At 38.2% G+C, this 17,835-nt stretch overlaps 1 protein-coding gene across 3 annotated transcripts in view; it reads right to left on the minus strand.

Moving 5' to 3' along the window:
• Positions 1-1,127: 1,127 nt before the first annotated feature.
• Positions 1,128-17,835, minus strand: part of TMTC4 (transmembrane O-mannosyltransferase targeting cadherins 4) — a 77,120-nt gene continuing 60,412 nt past the window's right edge. For all 3 annotated transcript variants that reach the window (XM_090258495.1, XM_090258494.1, XM_090258493.1), the window contains 7 exons: positions 16,916-16,995; positions 16,196-16,303; positions 15,965-16,106; positions 5,046-5,160; positions 3,915-4,027; positions 3,387-3,456; positions 1,128-2,208 (listed from right to left, as the gene is read on the minus strand). In XM_090258495.1, the coding sequence (XP_090114621.1) occupies positions 2,060-2,208; positions 3,387-3,456; positions 3,915-4,027; positions 5,046-5,160; positions 15,965-16,106; positions 16,196-16,303; positions 16,916-16,995 (777 nt within the window). In that variant the 3' untranslated portion in view covers positions 1,128-2,059. The remainder of the gene's footprint in view (positions 2,209-3,386; positions 3,457-3,914; positions 4,028-5,045; positions 5,161-15,964; positions 16,107-16,195; positions 16,304-16,915; positions 16,996-17,835) is intronic.

Below are 17,835 nucleotides of genomic sequence, written 5' to 3' on the forward strand. Positions count from 1 at the left end.
TTGCTGCTTTTAAGATTCTCTCTTTATCCTTAATTTTTGACATTTTGATTATAATGTGTCTTGGAGTGGTTCTCCCTGGGTCCAGTCTCTTGGGAACTCTCCTTGCTTCCTGGACCTGCAAGTCTATTCCCTTCCCCAAGTCTGGGAAGTTCTCCTTTATTATATTTTCACTCAATTTTTCAAGTTCTAGTTCATCTTCCTCATTCTCTGGCAAACCAATGATTCTTATGTTGGGCCTTTTATAGCTGTCCCAGAGGTTTCTGATCCTCTCATTGTTGCTTTCTATTTCCTCTCGCTGCATTGGTTGACTGCTTGTTCCTTCTCCATATTCCAGTTTGTTGAAATGAACTCTGGATTCCTCACCATCTGTCTCGTATGTGGTTTTGTTCCTTTCATTATGAAAGTTTTTCGCTTCTTTCATATCTTTTTCCTGCTCTTTTGTGAATTCTGTAAGCCACCTGATAACAATGGCCCAGAACTGAGCCTCTGACAGGTTTCTTATCTGTTCATCTGTCAGGTTCTCTTATCTGCTGCCTGGTGAGTTGTGCCACCGGGATCTCTATATTTGTCTGCCACATTTTGACAGATGCGTTTTGTTTTCCTGGGCTGGCTGTCGGGGGCAGTGCCTGTGTACGCGTCACAAATCAGCGACCGGCCGGCGCCTACCTGTCCGCGACCTATTTCGCAGCCCTGTGGTGCTTTCTGTGGGGGCGGGGGTCCAAGATGGATTCACACAGTTATTCAGCTAGGAGACCGGGATCCGTCCTCCCGCCCCCCTGGGCCTCACTGTTCAAGGCGATGCTGCGGCTGCTCTCCCCAGCGCCGGAGTCGGGCAAGCCAGGGGCTTGATTGGAGTCGCGCACGCCAGGGGCTTGATTGCCTCCGGGATTTTTCGCCACCCCGCCCGCTGCTCCGCAAACAGCTTTGCCTTCTTTAACTCTTACCTGCCCAAATGGCACCGCTGGTTTATAACTTCATATGTTGGGCTTCCGTGTAGTTTTATTTTCTGGAATTTCTAGTTATCCTTTGTTTTGAAGTAGTTGTATTCCTCTATAGTTGTAGAGGAAGACCTAGCGTGTCCGTCTAAGCCTCCATCTTGGCCGGAAGTCGAAATAATCCTGTTCTTAAAAATACCACAGATGTGGCTTCCTTTTAGAGAAAATTTACCTCTTGTGTTTTTTGAATATAGTATGACTGTGGTTCCATTAAGCCAAATGGAAAACTGCTTTACAGTTAAAAACATAAAAAGCAACCTACATAGTTGTGTAGCCCTCTTAATACTGGATATAACAAATAAAGACATCAGGCTGCCTGCTTTTGCTTAAAGCATAGCTTGGATTTTCTATTAACAATTCATGTAGAATACTACATAATTTCCTATGTATGAAACAAGTTGGAGAATCAAAAAAATATTGCAGGAGTGAACTTCTTCCTATGGGGAAAAAAGTATATAAATATACTAGATGTTAACATTTCCATTTTTATTCAATTATTTGCCCTGTTCAAAACACAAAAATACAAATAAATATTTCCTTACAAATGAAGTTCATAGTTCATTGTTTAAAAAAAGATTTAAAAACAAAAAATCTTAATTTACCCTTTGTTGTCATTAAATAAAAAGTCTAATATACAGATATATTCAATATTTATATAAATCGTAGGAGTCAGTTTGTCTTTTCTTGTTCAAAGACGATGTTTAATAGTGCCAGTCTATACAACATGGCTCACATCCCAAATGCAGGGTACATTTTACTGTAAGCTGCTGGAGATAATTTTTTTCCTCTTTTTCTTTTTAATTAAAAAAGACTTCATTCTGGGAATTTTAGAATTTATATTTGCGTGGTCTGAAAAAATACAACTTCAATGCAAAAGTCACATCGAGTGTCAAAGAGAACATTGCTGGTGCTGTAATCTTTTTGCATGTCTTTGTTTTCACAGAAGAAAAAAAGAATAAAATAAACACATAAGACTTTTAAGTGTTTAAATGTAACCACATAATATTAGTGGTATGTGTCATGCATACACATACATACAAACTCAAAAAATGGAGGAAAAAGGGTCAGACGTCTTTCTTTTGCATTTGTTCCAGCTTTCTTCTTAGGAGACCGTAATTCTCCTTAGTTCCTGAGGCAGTGGGGTCAAGCTGCAGAGAGATTTCATAGTGTTTTTTGGCCAACTCTAGATGTCCCCAACGATGATAAAGCACAGCTGAAACAGCAATAGATGAATTTCATTGGAAATAATTCTGAATGACTTGTGGTGTTCCCAATCACTTGTACAAACAAATATTAAAGAACCTCTGAAACTGTTTTCAAAAATCATTGTTTAAAATAATATCGTTTGTGCCACAAACTTTATTTATTGTAATCATATGCCCTCATAATTGTCTGTTTAACCACCCCCAGTTAGTCCAGGGGTTCTTTGTATCATTAGGCATGACCCATTTCCCTACAGCAACATTATTACATAAAGTAAAAGGAAGAGTATATTAAGTTTCTTAATTCTGTCATGAAATTTCCAAGAAGCCAGACTGAATAGGGCTGGGCTCCCACACTGCTTAGAGTCCTGACTCTGTAGAGGTCCAACTATTTACTTCAAATAAAGATTTCCCTATACCTTTTTGAAAAATACTGGTTTGCTCGTTGCCAGCTGGAAATAAGGGCTCTCACATCAAAATCTGACCACAAAATGATAGTTAAAATAAATCTCATTATTGGAATGGTAAGCCTCTGACAATTATAATGATTTTGTAAATAAAACTAACTTTCTAGATGGGCAAAAGAGCAACTATCAACATGTCATGACTTTTGCGATGAGAAGCTACAGTCTGTAGGAAATGGATTTGGTAAAAAAAAAAAAAGTCACATGATTCAGCATTCTAAACAACATACTGTGTTCTAAAAATCTTAACTACTGACATGTATAATGAAAAAAAGCATTCTAGGAAATAAAGTTTTAAAAATGCATTTTTAGCCAAGGCATAAGAGAACATAAGAAAGCAGAGAAGACCAGGCTAGCATGAAAGATGCACTACGGAAGATGGGAAAAGGATGTAAGTTAGACAATAAACTTCCAAAGTACATCTCAGTTTAACATCCTTAGGATCCTTCACACAAAGAAAGAATATCCGAGTTCTATCATCAAAGTGGGTGATTGTGGGCGCTATTCTGATCATATAATTAAAATTTGTAAATATGACCATTATTTGGCTACCTTTTTAGTGTGATAATTTCTTTTTAAAAAACCACACATTGAAACCAGCTTATAAAGGACAAGACAAGCTAGAGTTGAAAAAAACCTACTCTCCCAACATTGATTTTCCAGAAATACACATATTTCATCAAAATTACTAGAATTTCAGTATTCAAATTGAAAAATTTCCTTACCCAAATTGCCATGGTAACTTGCAGCATTTGGATGAGCTTTAATTGCTTTGAGAAACAACACTTCAGATTCCTAAAAAATGAAATACATAAGACCTAATGCACATGAAACAACAACCAATGCAGTTTTATCGCCTCTGGTTATCAAACTCTTAATGTGCTTTTATTTGTACCACCGCATCCTTCTTCCAGAAAACACTTGGAAGGACCAGCAGGGCCACACCCTGTTGAGAAGAGGCTTGGAATGGTGATTAGGGAAGTGTGTGACAGGACAACTCCTTCTTTGGGCATCTCCTTCCCTCCCACATTTGAGCAAGGATAGTGAATTCTGATGAGAAAGAACATGGAGTTTAACTGTACAAATCCATCTTTTGGGCAACTTCTTCAGGAAGCAAACTGACCAAGCCACAGTGGTGTACTGCTACCACTGTTTTGGCTTAATTCCAGATTGAACTGGGTAGAAGTAACATTTATGGCTTCTGTCAGATGCTGGCATTAATTGCAAGAAATCATGGCCAGCACTTTACACACCTTGTATTTCTGGGACTTTCCCAGCACGTTTGCCAATGAGAACATCAAAGAGTGATCATTAGGAATTAATTCCAATGCCTCTCTTCCAACTGCTTCAGCTTGGGCTAAATTACCTGAGAGTAAAAAATAAAAATATGAAAAACACATACTAGTATTTTGGACTTTCTTTATACACAGTGGTTATTAATAAACTACTTAAGAAAATCAATGTAAAAAAAAAAAGAAAATCAATGTAAAATGTGTCACACACACAACATACACACAAATAGTCCTATCAGCTGCAAAGCCAATGTAACCTAGTGCAATTCTGACATAATATATAGTTTTTGATCAGATTTTGTACAAAACCTAATTTTAATTTTTTTCCAGATACTAATTATACCTAAATCAGAGAAAACAAGTCTGCAAAATAAGAATATCACAGTAACATGTTAATAACTTAATATTTATCATATTGAAGTACATACTCTATACTTTCACTAGAAACAAGTGAGTATCTCTAATCCACACTGATTAGATGGCTTTCTAGGTTTATATTCTGCCAAATTAAAACTATCATTTCTTTTGAAATGCTTGGATTTTTAAAACTAGAGGAGCAGAGTAAGTCCTACTTGATCAAGTCTGCCATGGGCTAAGAAATCAGACCATCAAGTTTATTATGAGCATTACTTCTAAAATAAGAATCTCTGGGTGTAGGTTTGAGGGCATCTCCTCCGAGTACAGTCCATGAATTTCAGAGCATGGATCTAACACCTTCCATTTCATAAGCCCATTAGTTACTCTCACTCGCTTGTGTTACTTCCAGCATCCTAGGTGATGGGCACTGCTAGATAACAGGCTTCAGAGAAAAGAGATATTAGCACACATTTCCCTTTATTACTACACACCTATTTTAAGCAAAGTGTCATTTTCCCAAACATTCGTATTCTAATACATGAAAGGACTCTCCATTTTCTAGAAGAATAGACATTTTGTAATGCAAAATATTAAATCACATGGTAATTAAAAAAACAACAACAACTCTAACACACACTAGGGAAAAAACCCATACTAATCTAAATTTCCTAATTATTCAATGGTACTGTACCATAAAACAATTTCCTCTGATTTATGTAATTTCCCTTTCTGTACCTGTGTTATCCAGAAGTATGATCATGTTGTTCCAAGCCAAACTGTGCTCTGGTTTCAGCACAGTAGCATTTCTCCAGGCATTCAATGCATCCACATGGCGATTTAGATCTGCATACTGAAAATAAACCATGAACCCCAAAAACAAATTTTCCAATTTTTTTCTTTATCTCTTCAAGACATATCTAAAACCAAACCCAAAATCAAATGAAATCTAAAATGTACTTATTGAGATTCTAATTTTTCATATTAACTTATTTAATACTCAAAATAATCCCAATAAAGTAGATAACTATCCCCATTTTACAGATAAAGCAACTGAGGCACAGAGAAATTAAGTAACTTGTCCAAGGTATAATCTAGAAAGAGTAGAGCAGTGATCAGAACCAGGTGGAATAGCTCCAAAGCCTACATCTTAACTGGAACCCATAATTTAGTGATTTCAGGTGTCAAATAATATTTTAGACTCTTGAAGAGACAGAAGCTAAAAACCTAATCATTAGTCTTTTTCTAGAAAGACTTCATATAGTCCATCTTTGGTAAGTTGTTATTTAAGGAAGCTAAATGTGTCAAATTCATCTTCTGCCTCTTCCTGCCTACATCTAAGCTTCACAAAAAACAGACATTGTAAAACCTGTGGGCATTTGGAGCTTGTTGGCCTTCTTTAGAAAGGAGAGAACTGTCTGTTGCTTTCTTTTGACAGGGAATGTTGTCTAATATTGGTAACAGAATACAAAATAGCTGGTTCTCAATTTGTATAGTTAACAGAAGTGTGCCAAGGGAGAAAGTGATGGATTTTTTAGCAGGTGACCCTCTTGTCCTGTTTAACTCAGTTCAAATGCACATCTTATCTGAATGAATTTTGATTCCTTTAACTGCAAAAAGTACAAATGATAACAATTTATCAGTGTTAAAGGCTATTTCCTTACTTACTGTCAAGTCCATCTTTTCCTTAGACAATGGAAAGATTTTGACTTGCCCTATGACCCACACAACAAATAGGTGGCATGATGCAAAAAAGATTTAATAAGTTATGGAAACATTTACAAATATCCATTTCCTAAAGAGATGTCAGAATTTAGCACAAGACTCAGAAACTCAACTTATGTATTTTACCCCTTAAATGAGGAAATATGAAAAGTTCAAAACTTTAAAATAATTTAGGCTGCTAATTATACCAACATTTAATTGTCTCTCTATATTTGATATTCCTATTGATTTCTCAGTCAATTCTCTCCAGCAAGTGACATACATTTGAGTAGACAAAAATCTTTCTAAGAACCCAGGAAAACTAACATAAAACTTCGTTTATGCAACAATAAAATTCTTCACGTATTTATTGAAGAATAACAACAAACTGAAATTTATTTTTATTTTGTGTTAGTCTTCAACCTTCTTATAGCTTCTATACAAAGTGAACAAGCCCTTTAAGGAAAGCAGAGAAAAATGATAATTTAGCAAGAACCACTCATCCAGAAGGTGGATAGGTACAGTGCATGTTATTTACCTATTAGTTCTATGTCTGTCCTTCTAAACTCTGCAAACAATATTTCCCAAGGTCCTTTGCCCCTTGGCTCCTTGTTAAGTTTCTGCCAATCGGGTTGTTGGAACAGGGCATAGCGCTTCCCTCCTACTTTCACTCTCTCCTTTCTATTTTTTGGCAGTCTTTGAAGTTGCTATGTCCCTGCCTCCCCAGTCCCAAGGTAGGAAGCAGTGGTTCTTCCTTCATGACATCAACTCTTGAGGTGTGGTATCTCCTGAGATGGTGGCCCCTTCTCTGGCTCTTTCCTTCTGGTGGCACCACTTCCTTCCATTTGTTTCCCCAACCCTAAGATTTTCTTTTACCCTCTGAGTTAATATTACCTTTCCATTTTTGTTCTTCCAGCCTTCTAACAACTGTCTAACCAGTTCTCCATATTAAATCTTCTCCATTTACATACTTAACATGGTTTGTTTTCCTGAATGAATCCTGACTGATGCAATCAGTAGTTGCATAATGAATTGTCTCCAGTAATATCTCCAGTCACTATTATTACAGTTCTCTAATATTCGTAATTTGTCTCAAATAATCCAGTATTTACCAATTCCTATTTCACAAGAGTACAGCATTATATTCTTTTCTTATCAGTGTCCAGAAATCAAAATACATTTCTGTCTCCTGTTACTAAACAGTGACTAAGGAGGATTTTTAAAAAAGAAACTTTCAAGTTATTAAGTTCCTTTTATTTGCCAATATATAAATGTGTTGGTTGAACTGTTAAAGATTAAGCTCTTAATGCTTTTAAGCTGTCAAGCAGGCCAAAGCTGGATAATTAAATAACAATGGAGAGCAAAATCTTTAAGCTAGAACAGCTGGAACAGAAGGAAACATAGGAAGATTATTTCACGGTACCAGAATTAGTAAACAGTATACATACAGCAGCATTACAAGGTCTCAGTAATAGTGTACATGATCTTCTACATGAAAGTTGGAATGAATTCCAAGGATGGGAGCACATGATAAAACCCTATATTTTATATTCCATCTTCCTTTCTTGGAATGTAACTCTTACAGAAGGCATATTTAGTATAAATTCTCTATTTTCCAAATCCCAAGGAATTGCAGTGATAGGCAACTACTACAGGGAGGGAATAAGACAGTTAAATATAAGGGCTTAATCAAGGAACTAGTGTAGATGACGCATGGACATGATCAACAGGGTCGGGACTGACTGCGGGAGGGGATTGGGCGAGATAGGAGAGAGCAATGGGGGAAAAAATGGGACAACTGTAACAGAACAGCAATAAAAAAAAATTAAAAATAAATAAATAAAAGAAAAGAAAATATTAGGGCTTTAAAGCATAACCTAGAAGGTTATTGACAGAAACTGACTTTGCAAGCAACACTCTAAAAGAAAAGGTACGCCCTGATTAGTGTGGCTCAACTGATTGGCCAAAGTCCTGCAAAGCAAAAGATTGCAGGTTCGATCTCCAGTCGAGGCACATTCCAGACACAACTCTCTCACATTGATGTTTCTCTCCCTCTCTTTCTGACTTCCCTTCCCCTATTTCTAAAAATAAATAAATAAAATATTTAAAATAAGAGCTACCTCCAAAACAAAGAATTCATATGGATGTCAAGTATGGTATATCATGCAAGCACTAGTTTAAAAGATACAGTAAAGAGAGACAGTAACCCCTGCTGTAACCACCAATGCAAGGATTCAGGTAACACCCAATCTGCTCTGCTCAAGTCCTCCAGCTAGCCCCTACTGTAACTTTATCAACTTTGCAAGGGTCTACCCTGCTTTGCATGTGACTGAATTTTTGGTCTCCACTTACATCCACTTACCGTGAAGTTTTACTGTCTTTCCATTTCCCCTTCCGGAGAGAACAATGCAGGACATCAAAATATGCCACTGCAAATAGATCACTTTGACATAAGGATTATTACACTGAAAGCATCTGAGATTTAATCACTGTGGAAAGATGCTTTCCTGATCTAACTAAGGGCAGAAACTGAGAAATGAGGACTGCCATAAATTTCCTCTCCTGGTAAAGTTTATGGCCATGAAGACAGACCTGCACAAACAAAACCCACTTTATTAGTTTCCCTCATATATTTATGCCAACCTTGGAAGCCTAAAACCTCTTTGTTTTTGTCACTACTCTACGAATTTATTGTTCTTAACAAAGAACTCAAAGCCCAAGTTCAAACCATCCCTTTGAGTTTCTCATCACTGAGTTTCTTCTGCATGTAGGCATGCTGCATGTGTTAATAATCTGGTTTTTTTTTGTTATCTATCTGCGGTCAGTTTAATCTGCAGGGCCTCGGTCAGAGAACCTAGGATGGTAGAAGAAAAAGTTTTCTTTCTTGACCTACATCAGTTTATCATTAGAATAGTTTTAGCTCTCCTCAGGTCTTCAGATTTCATAGAAAAAGCTGTTTGAAAACACAGAATTTTAAAACATAAAAGAAATGCATACAAGGTCAAATGGCTCTGGAGAAAGTTACATGGGACAACAGGAATATTTTGCTACCAATCTCCCTTGTTCAAACATCTTGCTGTTCCATGGATTCACTCACATTCCTGCCATCTTCCTTCCATTTCCAGGGAGAAATAATTCCTGTTTTCCACAGTAGACTAGGTATGCAGAAATGGTATCTTTCTATGATATATTATAACCAAAACACGTTTTCTTTTTTTTTAATAATAAAAACACAGAAGCCACTTCACTTTATGATTTATAATAGAAGCAGCATGTGCCCATTAAAAGTGAAAAGTGGGAGAGGCCACCTGGTATCTCCCATTCATAAAATTCTACCTCCTCAACTCACAAAAGCATACTACCCAGTCCAGAAACAAAGTAGTGAGGACCAAACACAATCCCATCATGGTAAAAATGGAAGTCTGTTTTTTTCTATACACTTAAAGCAGTAAATGTTTTCTAGGTTGCTCTCCCCAAACTAACTCTTCTGCTCTCACTTTGTCAGTCTGTCTGCTAAAAGTTCAGAGAGATCTGCTTTTCCAATGCAGGGCCAATAACTGGGTATTACAATAACTCAGGAAATTTTGTTGGTTTGTTTGTAAATACAAATCCCTTATGGAGCTTTTGATTCCCGAAATCTGAGAAAGAGTCAGATAACTTCAATATACAACCAGTTTTGAAAAGCAGTGATTTTGATAGTACAAGAATTCTACAAGACCATGAATGAGGCTTCAGACTTTTAAAATGAGAATAAATAGACATCTCTTTAAAACGACTTCAATGCAATTATACCTTTGAGGTTAGATTGGATAAAATCTGGAAAATTATATGTAAACTTCCTTTAAAAATCACATTACTACATATTTTTCTAGTTTGATTTAAAATGAGCAAAGTTTTTCTCTTAATTTTATTGAATACAAAAACTAAATAAATTAGAAACATATATATTTGGTTTCTTAAACTAAAATTAAAGGGTTGATTGAAGAGAGAATATAATCATCTTATTTAAAGAATTTTGCTATTTGTGGGTAAGTCTTTTATTTTTCCCAGCTTTATTGAGATACGATTGGCATATAACACATATAAGTTTAAGGTACATAATCTGATTATTTGATACACATATATGAGATCTGTCCAGAAAAAGCCCAGCTATTATTAATATAATAAGAACAGTTTACACGATATTGATGTAACCTGGCAGCCAAGGAGAATGGACTGGAATGTATATGTTGTGAACAATGATGATTTCACTGTACTAGTCAGTGGGGGTGGGAGACGCTGCAGTTGAGTGAACATATGTACTGTGTGGCCACTGCATTCAAAATGACTGAACGAGTAGAGCAACGAATCTGCATCAGACTTGGTGTTAAGTTTTAGCATTCCTCCATGGAAACTACTTGGATGATTCAGAAGACCACAGCTATGAGCAATGGTGACCGGCAGCTTCATCGTGACAACACACTCACTCATGCATCACATCTCATGCAGAGTTCTTATGTGAAACATCAAATCACCTAGGTGACCCAAATCACCCTATAGCCCAGATTTGAGGCCCCATGACTTTTGGGTTTTCCCCAAATTAAAATCACCTTTGAAAGGGAAGAGATTTCAGACTGTCAATGAGATTCAAGAAAATATGTCAGGGCAGGTGACGGTGATTGGGAGAACTGTGTGAGGTCCCAAAGTGCCTACTTTGAAGGGGACAGAGGCGTCATTATCCGATGTATATTGTTTCTTGTATCTTCTTCAATAAATGTCTCTTTTTCATATTACATGGCTGGATAACTTCTGGACAGACCTCATATATTGCAAAAGCTTACTACAATAAGGGTAGTTACCACCTCTCATCTCACATAGCTGCTGTTTTCTGGTGTGTGGTTATTTTCCTTATTAAGAAAATCAAGAGCTATAATGATTAAGCTGTGCATCCTCATAGAGGCTTTTCAGAAAAAATGACAGTATCAATTTCACCATCATTTATCAATAATATGTTTTCAGATTTTAAGGTTATTGAACTTATTGTAGAGCTACCGCTAGAATATTTATCTGAATAAAGAAATAAACTATTAGAAAAAGAAAATCAGAGCAATCAAATCTTTATATATTGTTAATAACTAAAAAAAGAAAAAACATTACTGTGAAATTATTTTCTACTTTCATCAAATAATATCAAAACCCTTTCAAATATATCCCATGATCTCCTGAGCTTTCTTTTGTGGGGAGGTATTTAGCAGGAATACCTTGGGGTACAGGGAGCTGTCCCTGGAGGAAGGAGAAGAGAGAAGTTCAGAAATCACATTATGGAAATCCAAGATGGAAGCAGAATAGGTGAAAGCTACACTCATCTCCTCCCAGAACCAAACTGGAATTGCAACTAAAACATAGAGCAATCTACCTGAATAACCAACTGAAGACTAGCTGAACAGAAATCTTATAACCAAGAATTTACAAAAGAAGCCAAATTTATACTGTTAGGGAAGGCAGAGATGAGAAGAGCTGGCCCCATTCCCATAGGTGGTAGCTGAGATTCTCGAGGGATATCTCAGATGTGAGGTTTTTCCTTGAGAAGCATGGAGTCTCAAGCCCAATCCAGGATCCTCTGCTCAGAGCACCAGAGCTGGGAAGAAGCACCCAGATAATATCTGGCTGTGAAAATCAGAAGGGATTCTGTCCATCAGGGAGAGACGGAAGTTTGCTGGAAGCACAGGTACATTCTCAAAGGGCCAATGCAACAAAATCTCATTCTCAGCCACTCACCTTGGGCTCTGGTGGAGGAAGGGTGAAGCGGACTAGAATCATGTGAAGAGAGACTGGGATTTGTGGCTCTGGGGAGAGAGCTGAAGGTACAGCCACCAGGATCCCTGTGCTGAGTCACTCAACCAAACTGCAGATGCCATCTCTTCCTTGAGTGGGGCATGCCTCTCTATATGGCATCGGCCTTAGGGGAAACAATAGCTCTGCCCTATGGACCCTTGTAGCCCCTATGGAGGTTGTGCCCTGATGAGGAGTCAGCTGCCTGGGTTGGGGTATAGAGGTCTGAGAATACTCCGGGGGTGTCAGAAACTGAGTTTTGTGACTTTGGGGTAGGGGTCATTCCCCCCACTTTCCTGTGAACCTGACTGGTGCCTCCCCCTCATAGGAGATCTGCTAGCCCCACTCTCCGGGCTCCCAGTAGCCCTACCTTCCTGACTCCTAGTGCTCCACCCTGCTGAGGTCCAGGCAGAATCTGAGACAGACTGAGTTGTTTGGCTCTGGGGTTGAACACCACTCCCCACACCTTCCCCCAAACCTGACTAGCACCTCTCCCTCAGGAGAGATCCACTAGTCTCACCCTCCCAACTCCTAATGGCCTCACGCTGCTGAGATCAGCTCCTGGCAGAATCTGAGACAGACTGAGTTGTGTGGCTCTAGGATGGGGCCATTTTTTACCTGCATGCCTGAGCAGTGCTGAGCCTTCCCTTCACCTGGATGAATCTTGGTCTGTTTGGGCTGGATAAATTCTGCTGGCCTCATCCTAATGACTCCCTGAGATCCCACCCTACCACAAAGGAGGAGACACCAGCAGATAGCTTCTAGACTTGGTATACACTAGGACATTTGCTGAGTGGCCTAAGACCCTGCATTGGCACCAAGTTTGAACCTGGTGAACACCAATTGCCCCTTCCTAGTGACTCACTGCGAACCTACCTCAGGAAACTTGGGTACCACCAGAGGCTCTTTCGGTGACTTAGACCAATAGGCAGCTGACAGGCAGAGGCATAAGGAGGTGGATCTCAGGGTACGTTGGGATTTTTTCTGACCTGCCCATGGGCCCAGTGCTAGGAAAAGCTAGATAGAGAGAGGCACAAACTGTGGCTCTAAACAGGTTACCCAGGGCCAATCACAGGCAGTGTCTGACACTGGTCTGCACCAGAGTCCCACCCACGAAACCCCAAAACCAACACACACAGTGGTCAGCTTCAGACTACATCAGAGCAGGATCCAATCAGTTTCACAACTGGCATTTCCCAAGAGAGACCTTGGCAGGCACCAGACCCTGCTGGGGCGAATTCCACTTTGTGTGGTCAGCACCTACACAGCAACTCATACAGTGAAGTATGGGTCAATCCTCATAGTAAGCCAGCTGGAGGGTTGACCCCATGCATGAACAGGCCAATAGAAATGAAGACTCAATTACAATGTGAGGGCCCATATGACCCACACAAGGGACATTCCTGGAGCACCCAGCTCAGATGATCAAGCAGACTGCACCACTGGGTCCCAAGGACACATACCATATGAGGCCACCCAGCCAAACTGGGAATCACAGCACATCTACCTAATACATAAAAACACAGAGGCAGCCAAAATGGGAAGACAAAGAAATATGCCCCAAATGAAAGAAAAGGAGAAATCTCTAGAAAAAGAGCTAAATGAAATGGAGGCAAGCAATTTACCAGATAGCGAGTTCATAAAAAATGGTTATAATAATGCTCAAGGAAGGAACAAGACAAGGATGTCCACTCTCTCCACTTCTATTCAACATAGTGTTGGAAGTCCTAGCCACAGCAATCAGACAAGAAAAAGAAATAAAAGGCATCCAAATTGGGAAAAAGGAAGTAAAACTATCATTATATGCAAATAACATGATAGTATACATAGAAAACCCTATAGACTCCACTAAAAAACTACTCGATATAATAAGCGAATTTGGCAAAATAGCAGGGTACAAAATAAATATACAGAAATCTAAGGCATTTCTGTACACCAACAATAAAATATCAGAGACAGAGACATAAAGGAAAATACCATTTACTATACCAACAAGAAAAATAAAGTACTTAGGAATAAAGTTAACCAAAGAAATAAAAGAGCTATACTCTGAAAATTACGTAACACTGAAGAAAAAAATTAAGGAAGATACAAATAAATGGAGGCATTTACCATGTTCTTGCATGGGAAGAATCAACATCATCAAAATGGCCATACTACCCAAAGCAATTTACAGATTCAATGCAATCCCTATTAAAATACCAATGACATATTTCACAGACCTAGAACAAATACTTCAAAAATTCATATGGAACCAAAAAGACCTCGAATAGCCAAAGCAATCTTGAAACAGAAGAACACAGCAGGAGGAATCACAATACCAGATATCAAACTATACTACAAAGCCACTGTGATCAAAAGTCTGGTACTGGCAAAAGAACAGACATATAGATTAATGGAACAGAATGAAGCCCAGATATAAACCCAGGTTTATATGGTCAACTAATATTTGATAAAGGGGGAAGGAGCATAAAATGGAGTGAGAAGAGCCTCTTCACAAATGGTGCTGGGAGAACTGGACAGGGACATGCAAAAAAATGAAACTAGACCACCAACTTACACCACACACGAGAATAAACTCTAGATGGATCAAAGACTTAAATGTAAGCCATGACACCATAAAAGTCCTAGAGGAAAACATAGGCAGGAAAACAATATCTTCACGGATACATCTCCTAAGGCAAGAGAAATAAAAGAAAAAATAAAAAAAATGGAACTACATCAAACTAAAGAGTTTCTGCTCAGCAAAACATCAGCAAGATGAAAAGGAAACCAACCATATGGGAAAACATATTTGCCAATGATATCTCAGACAAGGGACTAATCTCCAAAATATATAGAGCTTATATGACTCAACATCAAGAAAACAGACAACCCAATTAAAAAATGGGCAAAGAACCTGAAAAAACACTTCTCCGAAGAGGATATACAGAAAGTCCATAGACACATGAAAAAATGCTCAACATCACTAGCCATCAGAGAGATGCAAATAAAAACCACAATAAGATACCACTTAACACCTGTCAGAATGGCCATCATCAACAAATCAACACACAAGTGCTGGTGAGGATGTGGAGAAACGGGAACCCTACTGCACTGTTGGTGGGAATGCAGACTGGTGCAGTCACTGTGGAAAACAGTATGGAATTACATCAAAAAAATAAAAATGGAACTGTCTTTTGAACCAGCGATTTCACTGCTAGGATTATACCCGAAAAATCCTAAAACCATAATTCAAAAGAACTTATGCACCCCTATGTTCATAGCAGCACTGTTTACAATAGCTAAGTGCTGGAAACAGCCGAGGTGCCCATCTGTAGATGAGTGAATCAAAAAACTGTGGTACATTTACACAGTGGAATACTATGTAGCAGAGAGAAAGAAGGAACTCCTGCCATTTGCGACAACATGGATGGAACTAGAGAGAATTATGCTTAGTGAAATAAGCCAGGCAAAGAAAGAAAAATACCATATGATATCACCTAATACAGGAAACTAAAGAACAACATAAATAAACGAACTAAATAGAACAAGGAGCAGAATAACTGTCAATAGTGGGGAGGGGGGAGAGAAGGGGGATAAGTAAGGGAAGGATTTAGTCAAGGAACATGTATAAATGACTCATAGACATGGACAACTGGGAGGGATATGATTGTGGAAGAAGGGGTGGGCCGGGTGGAGGGGAGCACTGGGGAAAAAAATGGGACTACTGTAATTGAAAAACCAAAAAAAATAAAAGTTTAAAAATGCATTGCAATGAAAAAAGAAAAAAAAATGCTCAGGGAACTTAGGATGTCAACAAAAAAATAAAAAGCATAAAAGGACTCAGAAACCATAAAAAGAACCAGTAAAAAATAAAGAATACAACATCTAAAATAAAGAATACATTAGAAGGGATAAAAGACAGGTTGGATGAAGCAGAGGAAAAATCCGCCATAAATAATTAAATATAATATTTTTTAAAATCCCATGATACAGTGAGGCCGTGATAATGAACTGCGATATAGAGGGACTACTGTAAACCTAAGTGAAAGAACTTTGTAAGATGGAGAATGCTAGTAGCCGTGTTACTACCCTCATTATATTATAAATAAAAAAAAAACGAGGTTTCCTTCTGTAGCCACAGGCCACTTGACACTTACCAAACGTCCGAGGTTGTAGTAACAATCTGGGTATTTCCGTCTGTGTTTGATTGCTGTCCAGTAACTTTGCTCAGCAGCTTCGAAACGTTTCAGGCTGTTCTGTACTATGCCTAAATTCATCCATGCAGCAGCAAAGTCTGGCCTGGATGAGCATTGGAAAAGAAAGGCTTAGGTCCCAAAATGCAGGAGCTGATTTCTTTGCCCCTAACATAATTAAAAAACAATGCTTACTGTATTTGTACAGCCAAAGACAGCAGCTCCTCTGCTTCCTGTAACTCATTCCTTTCTTTTAAAATATTTCCAAGATTATTCATGGCATGAACATACTTGGGATTTAATCTGGAAGTGGAGAGGAAAATCCAAGCCATTTGTTAATGTGCAGTATTCTTCACTAAACTCTCACGAATCGGCAAAGATATCTTAAAGTTGGGGTCTTTAAAGGGACAGGTTTTAAAAAAAAATTTTTTTTAAGTATATTTTATTGATTATGTTGTTACAGTAGTCCCAGTTTTTTCCCCTTTGCTCCCCTCTGCCTAGTACCCTCTTCCCTCTAGCAATCCCACCCACCTTAGTTCATGTCCATGGGTTGTGCATATAAGTTTTTTGGGTTTGCCCTTTTCTATATTATTCTTAACTTCCCCGTCTATTTCGTACCAACCAATTATGTTTCTTAATCGCTGCACCATTTCCCCATTTCTCTCCCTTCCCCTTCCCAGCTGATAACCCTTCAAATGATCCCCCTACCTATGATTCTGTTCCTATTTTGGTTTGCTTAGCTGGATTTTGTTTTTATTTTTTAGATTCAGTTGTTGATAGTTGTGAGTTTGTTGTCATTTTAATGTTCGTAATTTTGATCTTCTTTTTCTTAAGTAAGTCTTAAAGGGACAGGTTTTTAACCCTAGAAAGTTAAAACAAGACGTGTATATAAATGAGACAAGATGCCTGCAGTACCTCACAGCTTCCCGGTAATATCTGATGGCAGCTGTTTGATTGCCTTTATCAGCCAGGTTTTTGCCAACATTGTAGTGAACCTAAAAAATGGAGACAAAAACTTGGTCATTAGCTGACAGACTTCTTTATTTAGAACTGGGATACCTATCATATCTTCTAACTGAAAACAAAAGGTAATGATTTTTTTTTTTAAAAAAACCACCCACCAGAACTTTGGCTAAAACCCTACAGATGCTCAGCCAGAGGCTTGCTCGTGTTTTAATCCCCCTAAGAGAAGAGTCGAAGAAAGGGAGGTAATAAACAGACGATACCACTAAAGTATAAGAGAAAGATATTTAATCAAAGAACTCACCAGAGAAAACTGGAAAATTAGGAAGCTGGGCTGGTTTTATGGCTGAACAATCCCTCGACTTCCCCTCCTCTCTCACACACCCATCCACCATTAGGATGGACACCATTCTACTTTCTATGAATCTGACTACTCTAGGTATCTCATATAAGTGATATCATATAGCATTTGTTTGCTTGTGACTGCCTTATTTCACTTAGAATAATGTTCTCAAGATTCATCCATGTTATAGCCTATGTCTGAATTTCTTTACTTTTTTAAGGTTGAATAATATTCCAGTGTATATATATACCACATTTTCTTTATCACTTCATCTGTTGGACACTTAGGTTGCTTTCATCTTTTGGTTACTGTGACTAATGCTGCCATGAGATCCTGCTTTCAATTTTTTGACTCAGATGGAGACCTACTGGGAATTCTCAGGATATCATTTTTTTTAAAAGATTTTATTTATTTATTTTTAGAGAGGGGGGGGGAGGGAGAAAGAGAGGGAGAGAAACATCATTTGTGGTTGCCTCTTGTGTGCCCCCAACTGCAGACCTGGCCTGCAACCCAGGCATGTGCCCTGACT

The sequence above is a fragment of the Furipterus horrens genome, unplaced genomic scaffold, assembly GCF_987537825.1.
Source record: "Furipterus horrens unplaced genomic scaffold, mFurHor1.1.pri manual_scaffold_12, whole genome shotgun sequence".
In the NCBI taxonomy this organism is placed as follows: Eukaryota; Metazoa; Chordata; class Mammalia; order Chiroptera; family Furipteridae; genus Furipterus; species Furipterus horrens.